This window comes from Athalia rosae, chromosome 7, assembly GCF_917208135.1.
Source record: "Athalia rosae chromosome 7, iyAthRosa1.1, whole genome shotgun sequence".
Lineage (NCBI taxonomy): Eukaryota > Metazoa > Arthropoda > Insecta > Hymenoptera > Athaliidae > Athalia > Athalia rosae.
Genome location: NC_064032.1, coordinates 5,496,332 through 5,505,809, shown reverse-complemented (window position 1 = coordinate 5,505,809; position 9,478 = coordinate 5,496,332). Strand labels below are relative to the sequence as shown.

Genomic DNA, 9,478 nt, shown 5'->3' with positions numbered 1-9,478 from the left:
TGTAGAATCGAAGATAGTGATAATCGGCAGAACGATAAGACTCGACGAAGATCATTCCCCAGCGTTTATTTATAAATTGAAAAAAGTGAATATCGAAAGTTCACGACCGTTTGAAAATGTGTAACCTTTGCACGCGCGCGACGAACCACAAGCCAGCGTATTTGATTGGCTTGATCACTAGAATTCAAGAAGACGCTCCAAAACGAGCCAACCTATGGCCATTTGTAGACCGTTGCGCATGGTCGTTCGAACCGTTGATCTCCTTTCCTTCTCGTTCCATCGAATCTTCAGTCGCTCGCCAGTCGCGGCCTGGGTAGTGTTTGTTTGTGACGCAATTGCCAGTGATTGTTATGATCGTATGATTTCGGCAATTTGAACTACCTTGAATGTTCGCTCAGTATTGAGAGTCTAAAATTCATAACCGCATGGCAGGTGTCGTGCCGATGTCAGGAAGATCAGGCAGAAAGCAGTGGACCCTTCACGGTAATGAATCAGACGGTTATCGCCTTCGATCCCGACTGATAGCTAAAGTGCAGTTTGCATACCTACGTTCCCAGGTGTGGGTGGGCACATTTATAACGAGTGTTAAATTTTGACCCGCGTAGCTGCAAAAAAATATTTCCATCCGTATCGTTTCTTTTAGATTTGAGATGCGAGCATGTGGGTAGAATGTGGGAAAGTTCGATTCCACCGTTTGACGTGAAGGAAAATTGGTTAATGAGATCGGTATTTGGTACGTTAAAGCCGATCGAGTTCTTAATTTGAACCTAAAGATCACATTGAATTATGTAGTATAATCAGTGATTCACTGGTCGCCTTTTACAAGTGAGCTTGGCATGTAAACAATTCCACAAGTAAAGTTGCAGTAAAGATAATGGTAATCAATAATCGACTGAGGCTTGGGAAGACCAGTTAATTAAAACACTTTCGGTTTAAGTGTTGATTATCAATGTGAGGAGGCTTCGAGAATTCTCAGCTTTCGCTGTATTGATAAATTCAAACGCGATTCGTGCAGTACTCGTTTGTTTCTCTTCGGACCACTGATTGCTTCAGATTGTTTAGAAAAAAGATTAGTATTCTACATCTTGTCATTTATCTATTCTCAATGGCTTCACTGCCTGACGTGTAATGCTGTGATATCTTAGCGGTACAAAGTTGGTCTCTCCAGATTGTCTACTCTCCAAAGATTGTCATGCTTATAGCGATGTTGAGGATACAGGAAATTAACTCGCCTTGCAACTCATTACAACTCCGTAAGATCTTTCTGGAACGCCCAAACTTCAAAGTAACAAAGTACCGATTTAGTTTGAGGTACTACAGTTTCTATTTTCTGAGATTTCTACATCTCACGAGGGTTTCCATACAATACATTTGACACTCTTGGACTCTGTGTTTCATTTCAACTCTTCAAATCTCTCACTCTGTAATTTCATGCCGTTAACTCTTCAGTTTTATGCCTTATTGTTCTTGTTCGATAAGATCTATAGTTCGGAGATTGTATGTGTTTTATACCTATACATGCAGATGATGTTGTTAAATCAATAATGATACAATAACATGACCTGTGCAGCTCGCTAGAGTCCCCATTGACAAAATATCAGACAGAGTAGATTGTATCAAGTTCAAACTCAACTGAATTTGAGCCATCATAACTCAAAGACTAGACCTAACAGAAATGTAACACTTCTATTCGTGACAACCGAGTAAACAACATTGGATTGTAAAAAAATATTTTGGAAGCATGGTACCAGGCTTTGGGTTATTTTTTGCTAAATGTCATTTAGATGGTCCCCGAGGATCTCTTCGGAGGCTTCGCTCTCAATTGGCTGAAGATGGATGTCCCGAATCTCAGGTTGTTCTGGCTAAGCAACTTTTGGACGAGCGCTGCGGTGAGTTACAAAATTCACTTGAACTTCAACATCGTTGCGGGCTTCAAATTCAAGCCAGACTTGAAGACAGTTTATATTCATGAGAGTCATTATTTATCCGTAGAACTGGAAGTTGACAAGGAAGAGAACGCGAAGCTAGGCGTTTATTGGCTCACCAAGGCCTCGGAGCAAGGAAACTTGGAGGCCACAGATATTCTGAGAAAATGTCTGACTACGGGGCGAGGAATCACCGAACACAACTATTACGACGTCAAGAGTTGCCTGGATATGTCGCAGGATGAAAAACTAGCTCGACGAGCAGCTAGAGAAATGTTCACAAGGTGCGTAGACGTAACTTCTGCCTAAATAATCGTGCCTGCGGATGATTTAAAGATCCACTTGTTTGTAACAGTCTGTCGAATGGCGAAGAATTCATTACAACCGAGCAGCTACAAAGGCGAATGCGCGACCTAGCTTTCCCAACTTCAAGTAGACCCAGCGGTTCTAGGTCTGATGAATCGACACGGAATCACGGACAAAAGTCACTAAGCGACAGCACCGGCGATAGTTCTCCTAGGGACGAATTTTCCGACGATCCTTCACTCATGGGAGACGAAGAGAGGTCTTCCGAATCGTTACCAGGTATGTGAAACCGTTTTACAAGAATTTCTGTGTCCCGCCAACCTCAATATGTCTCTTCGCTCCTAGATTGGTCCGAGCATCAAGGCGAGAAGATAACCGAAGCAGCGTTGGTCTCCGCTGCTGCCAGCTATGCTCGTGGATCCCTTCCTATAGTCTCCCAAGTGTTGTGTCTGGCCGAACCTTCACAGTTAGCTCTAGACACGATTCCCCTATTGCAAAGACCGTTGCTCCATCCCCTCGCTTCGCTAAAAAGGCTTTACATATGGCTCGTTCAGCTCCTCGGGCGAAGGGGAACTCCAATCTTTAAGAGAGTATTCTTCACTTCTAATATGCACACTCTGCTCCTCCTTCTGCTCTATTCTTTATTCGGTACGGAAAGCCTGATACTTTTCATTCCCATGACTCTTTACTACCTCTCCTTCGTGGTCATGGTGGTCGCTACGTTCCAAATGCTGCAACAAAAGCGAGAGCTGACAGACTTTCGAATCTGGTCCGGTTTGTTCCTCAGTTATTCCGGAGGTAACCTTAATCCGGAGGAAGCCGAGTACCAGTTCTGTCGTAACAACCTGAAGCCCTTTGGTCATTTTTTCCTCGCTCTGTTAACGAATCTGATGATCTACCCAATAATTGCCCAACAATGGACGCCGCAGTCGGAATTCACTATCATAGCATTCGCACTGACTCTGACAACGTTGTTGAATTTCATGTGGAAGGATTCTTCCAGATTTCCAGACTTCCTCGCCCTGTTCAGTTTCGGCGTGCACGTCCTCGCTAAATATCCCTACGAAACCGACATGGTAGTGACCCAGAGTTGGCGATTCATCGACGTTCGGGTTCCCACGTTCGCCTCTTACGTCGTGGGTAACGGCATCGAATTTTGTCTCAACTGTCGAGCCGTATTTTACCTCCTAATACCTGCCGTCTTTGCGAAAATGGCAGCTAGGGACGGCTGGCGAGGTACTTATAAAACGCTGATTCCTCATTGCGTAACGCTGAGCTGGTGGCAAATCGCTATCCTCAGTTCCCAGGGTGCTACTTGGTACGGTTTGATCAGAGGTGCTCTGGCTATAGTCGGTATGGTGCTATTCCTTCCCATTGCCGGCGTCGCTTCCATCGCTCTGCCGATCGTTGCAGCCGCAAAATATTTGCCGGAAACCGATTTCCTCCTGCGAGCAGCCATCACCGCCGTCCTGGGGGTGACGCCGTTTCTGATATCGTGGTACGTCAAGAAAACAAGAAGCCAGCGGTACAACGGGGTCATCACCTTCGCACAGGTAATGATTTTTGTCCCCGATGGTCACACCTTTCATTTTTCTATCGCACTGCAAGTTGAATGACCTCATATTTGGAAATTTTTCAAGATTGCGCTGGGGACGGTGGCCGGGCTCTGGCTCGGATGGTCGATGATCACCAACAACAAAAGAGAGCTGGAAGCAACTTCTTACCAAACAGCCCCCGCATTGTCTTGGGAACAGTATCAGAATTATTGTCATCAACCAGCGTGGGAGGAATCGTCGTCGTTGGCGCAAGTGCAAGTGCAATGCGCCGATCTGGAAGGAATCTCGGTATCGTGGGAGGGGTATGTCACCAAAGTAAGAGTAAAATCTGTGAGAAACAATCTCGCGAAAATATTAAACAAACTCCCTGACGCGGTCAGAATACCATTGACTTGTTCTTACGGCGAAGCGTACGAAGACGATTGCACGGTCGGCGACGATCTGAAAAAAAAGAATTGCAAGAATTTGTTGGACGTTCAGAAAAGACGGAACAAATGTCACTTGGCCTCATGGAACAGATACGAGTTTGAAATATTCGTTAAAATGAAAAGTGGGATATGGGGCAGCAACGGAGAGCTGATTCTGATGGCCGATCATTCGTTCGTTAATTTTAGTCTTAATATTTACTCGGGAGACAAGATATGGTTCACTGGTATTCTAACCAATTCAGAATTGGAGGGTGAATCTTTGCTAGGTGGTACGCAACCTCATCTACAGTTGGAAGAGGTAGGGTGCCACGTCTGCCACGCTACACGACTAAAGTCGTTCAAACGCTACAAATATCAGCTAACTTTTACCTCCGTTATGAGTGACGTTTACCTGGGAGCTAAAACTGTGCTTAACTTCCTACTGAATCCTTTGGTAATTTTCAAGTAGGATTTCAAAAAACGATCCTGGATGACCTCGCTCTAGTCTCTGCCTAAGGTATCGAAGCCGTTTGAATCGACTTTTAATTAACGGTCGGTCTATGCGTAGAGTAATTCAGTTAAGTACAAGGCAAGAGTTGTAGAGCCGCAAAAATTGCTTTCCATATTTGGAAAGGAACTTTTTGCAGTTTCCATTCCTCGCTGGACCAAAAAATAACTTGACGTGACGAATTATTAATGGAGTGAAGACTTGAAAGTTCGAACCTATTTCCTGGATGAATTTGTCAGGGTTATTTGAAACTATTTTCTTTGTATGCGAATCTTCACCTTTGTGAAGTGTTCGGTCTTACTGGATTTGACGCGTAGTGGGAAGATATCGTGTACAAAATTTTTGAAATGTTAGTTTTGAACTTTGATGCTTCTGCAAGTGTCGTGAGAAAAAGAAAAAGAAAAAAAAAGAAATGTATTTATGAAACAGATATATTGTGTATAAAACTATATAAATATATTAGTACGTTACCATGACCTCAGATCTAGTGTAGGTATTTAGATTTCATTGATATTTATCAATTGTTGTTAGGAACACGTATTTTGAAAACCTAAAAAAGAAAAGACCTAATGAGTATATATATGTATATTTTAGAATCAACGTATTTTCCTAAAGTTACGATCAGAAAGACAACCAAAAAAAAGAAAGATCAACATTTATCATTATATTTTTATATTATGTTTCAATATCACAACTATTATCATTCATTTTATCTTCTCAGCCCAATAAGACTTTCAGTATTGTTAACTTCTTGGCTCATTACGTCAGAATTGACTGCGACAGATTTTGACTCCAATGTACTGATGAAAACAGCATAAGGTTAGCCTAAAAAATTATTTATAACCACAAACGATCTTCAGTGGGATGTCCTTTGGCATAAGTTCCTCACTATCTTTGGTTTGTTCCAAACAAAGCAGAATATGGTTATTATATTATATCGATGTTGAATGTTTAGAGGGTTTGCAGAATAGTTTACTGCGAGGATATCTGAGTTACGGTTTGAAGTTGTTATTGCTTTAAAACGTGATCGATGCCGTTCGCAGTTCTGTAGAAAGACAATAACGACCAATATTGAGGAGAGAGTATTTCAAATGAAATGAGTAATAGACGTGCCTTGATGTATTTAGTTTGGATGAAAGTAGCTTTGGCACAGCTACGATTTTGAGTGGTGTTTATTTATTAATGCAGCTATATTGAAATTAATACTGTGCCAACATATCCGTTTTCAATGTATACTTTTATTTCGAATCTCACATAAAATGGTTATAAAGGAAACGTCATCATGGTTATTTCCTCGTCGAATACGATGTGTGTACTATTTATTTCCAGCGATTGAAAATCTTTTATTTTTCCAATCGTATTTATTCACATTTGGCAATAATACTTAACAAATAATTTATAACAATGGTACTGACACCGTTCAATCCATCATCGCATGCTACGTTATATTCGTTAAGTATAAAAAAAGGTCCACCTTACCTCGAGAACTATTTATTGCATTATCGTTGTATCAGTATAACAATTGATTATGTACAAATATAAAACCTACATTAGTTTTGTCTTTTTTCAATGATCACGGATATCTGTAAACTAGGAGGAACAAAAAAAAAAAAATTATTGCTGGTCTCGATTATGCTCCAAACTCCACTAATGAAGTTGCAAATATTAGAGAGCTTCTGAATTACATACCGAATGTTGAGGTTTGTTTTTAATTGGACAGTGATGGCATCTTGACTTACGTAACAAATTTTTGAAGCACTTCAGAACGTTTGTACAAAGTTTTATTGGAAAACATCATCTGTCAAACATTGTATCATCATTTTTACATTTTAACCTCGAAAGTCTTCTTTTTTATGTTTCTCTTTTAATGCATATACGTGTGATGTCTGGCGTAGAATTTATATACAAATATCGGTTTCTGAATTACGGAACTAATAGTTTTTAAATTTTCACATTCACTTTATTTACCTTCAATTATTATTTTATATTTAATTCTGATTCCGCAAAACAACTTGCCGCTGGGCAACTTATTAGATTTGTCTCGGTTAATGAATTTGATGTGAATTTATGGATTTGGATCGCCAAATGTTCGCAGATTGTAGCAAAATGGCAAATTGAAACTTTGGACTTGACGATACGAATATGGGAATGTAGTTAATTTTTTTTTCCTTTGCTTAATATTGATAATTTATTTTTACCTGATATCGGTGGTGACAGTGGACCAACATTCAGAGTAACTTGCAAATACATGCAGCTCTCGTAATGATAACATGATATTCGCGATGATATTTTTATACTTCAATCATACAGTTCGTTATTTGGGTTCGTTAATCAAGAGATCATTAACACTTTAATTAAAATTCGAGGAGTGGATTATATTTTTATCACAAACCGGGTTTACGGTTGACTGTTAGTGTGTTTGGAATAAGTTAGATTTTAATGACTCATGTTTTATAGGTTACGATGCCGAGTTACCGCGGCGGGCTTTCACCTAGCAGCTCACGATTGTTTAGTTACCACATTTTCATTCAGTCATGTAACGTTGTGCTCTTCTCATAAAACACCGAAAGCTTTAGTAGATTCAAAGTTAAACGCATACGTATGCTACCGACTTACGCAACAGAATAATTGAGTCGCTCAATAGAATCTCTTCCGGCTATTTTCTTGATGCTTCTGGTAGTACATTATACCAATTACTACAGCTGTGATCAGAGCCAATGCTGCCACGAGCATAAGGAAAAACATTTTTATACCACTCATGGAAGACGGTTTGGGGTCATCGACGTGTTCTGTAAAGCGAAAATTGAAGTTGTAAATTTTTCTTCTTCTTTCATACGCTCATTTGAGGTGCTTTGATTCATTCGGGAATACGATTTTACTAACCTCTCGGAGACTCGAAGTACGTCGCCGATGGCAAGATGTTCGATCTGTCTTCGTTGTCTTTTACCTGTGAAAACAATGAAAGATATTTCGTTCCAATTACATGGTAGGTATAGACTTCTTCGCTCTAGACAAAGTTAAAAACTTGACTCACGTCATTGGGGAGGTCCAACTCGAATAACCTAACTGAAATGACGTCATGATTGTCCGAAAGATCTCCAGTTGTAGCAGAGATCCCAAAATAATATCCTGTTGGAAGCCTAATACCCTTGACGGAGAGACATTCCTTCCATGCAGCCTTGTTGGCAATGTCGGTCGACACTGTTTTGAGGTCGTAAAGTTTTGGTAAATTTTACACATGAAGCTGAATTGTAGATCCGTTATTATTCAGAACTGAGATTTGCTTACCGGTAAGAGTATCTTTTTCATATCTTATAGCGATGTGTGTATCGTGGTCAAGGTTTCTAAATTTAGCCTCGCAGCCTTCCAACTGCGTGTGAGTTCCGTCACGGTCATGGTCATAGTGCAGCGAACCATTATTTACCATTGCAGAAATGTACGGGTGTTGATGCTGCAGAGATAAAAAACAGCCTTGAGAGATGAGCATTTATTTTTTCAACCTCGTGGTAATGTAGGAAAAAATAATATTACTCACGTTATGGGGCCCATTGTGGTTACTGTAAGTATCCAGAATAATAGCAAGTCCTTGGAAAAAGTCCTTGTTTCCAAAAACTGGGCCAAGTTCCATCCTATCTTTGGCGTACCAAATTGCAAAACCGTCACCAAAGAGGTCTTTCCCAGCTCCGTGGACTTTGAAGTGCACTTGCAGCTCCCAATTCCTGACGTGACATGGCTATGCCAAAAATTATACAAGTGATGCTATGCGACGATAGTTGATTGTTCAAATAAAATTCACGATTCAATGCTCACCACAGAATTCCATAAAGATCCTTGCTTGCTCTGAAGGTCAGGCGTTAGTCTGACATAATTATTTGTGACCATTGTACTTCCACCAAAGTCCCAATAGGGTATCGTCATTCCTGCGGCTGTTGAGGTACAAACACGATGGAATTGAGAGGATGATATTTTGCCTACTGTTACGCAACTTTACCAAAGTAAAGGGATAATGACGTGGAGGTGAGACTCGAAATTCGTGCAAACTTTATGTCAAGTGGAATGCGAATTCCGCAATGCGTTGAGAGCTTTGGCTCTGCCATAACCGCTTTTTTGACAGGAGTGATAACTTTTTTACTTAAATTTGTGTTAAAATTGTGGCAGAAAATCCGGGATTCGCATTGATATAGCTCAGGCATTATGCTGTACGAATCAGAATGCACGTAAATATATGATAATAGCAATTTGGCAAGAGTGAAATAAAATTTCACCTTGATACGGTCGGATTAAGGAATGTTCTCGTTTCATGTAGTCCTTCGTGTTCCATTCTCCTTTTGTTGCACCAAATAAAGCTAGAACCAGGAGCCACCACCGCGGTGAAGTCATTTTCGGTTACTAAATAGTAAAACTGAATAAAACCGAACTATTAACTACAAATCTGCACGCCGGCACCCGACCCAAAACGATGACGATGCTTCTATTCCGTCAATGCCAAATCGCCAACAAACGTGAGTGGTGCAGCGGTCGACCATGATAAAATGCTGAGTCTGAAGGTGAATTCGTTGGCTGAGTGAAATGCTAGGTCAAATCATGTGTCAAATAGTTCCGACTATTATCACAAGGAGGTATGTAAAATTCAAATGAAGGTTACCGGAGTTGGAGGAAATAATCGATGACTCCGCGCAGCATTTGACTTCATAGCACAGATTTCCAATAATCACGGCTTGAGAAGGAGTTCGTATGGAAATCTGTGCTTACAAAATGATTCATCATGGCGGACGT

The 9,478-nt window shown here is 40.7% G+C and overlaps 2 protein-coding genes across 3 annotated transcripts; one reads left to right on the top strand and one right to left on the bottom strand.

Moving 5' to 3' along the window:
• Positions 1-72: 72 nt before the first annotated feature.
• Positions 73-5,977, top strand: LOC105688380 (wolframin). 2 transcript variants are annotated; one of them, XM_012404765.3, is made up of 6 exons: positions 73-483; positions 1,785-1,889; positions 1,993-2,209; positions 2,281-2,510; positions 2,577-3,784; positions 3,872-5,977. In XM_012404765.3, the coding sequence occupies exons 1-6, from the start codon at positions 426-428 to the stop codon at positions 4,661-4,663; spliced, it is 2,610 nt and encodes an 869-aa protein (XP_012260188.2). In that variant the 5' UTR covers positions 73-425; the 3' UTR covers positions 4,664-5,977. The 2 variants fall into 2 exon arrangements, with proteins under 2 accessions (XP_012260188.2, XP_012260096.2); XM_012404673.3 differs by lacking the exon at positions 73-483 and adding an exon at positions 515-733.
• Positions 5,978-6,466: 489 nt separating this feature from the next.
• Positions 6,467-9,109, bottom strand: LOC105688482 (vesicular integral-membrane protein VIP36). Its single transcript, XM_012404889.3, has 7 exons — positions 8,968-9,109; positions 8,513-8,628; positions 8,238-8,435; positions 7,991-8,153; positions 7,737-7,903; positions 7,586-7,649; positions 6,467-7,491 (listed from the first exon to the last, which is right to left on the bottom strand). The coding sequence occupies exons 1-7, from the start codon at positions 9,080-9,082 to the stop codon at positions 7,340-7,342; spliced, it is 975 nt and encodes a 324-aa protein (XP_012260312.1). The 5' UTR covers positions 9,083-9,109; the 3' UTR covers positions 6,467-7,339.
• Between the last annotated feature and the right edge of the window lie 369 nt (positions 9,110-9,478).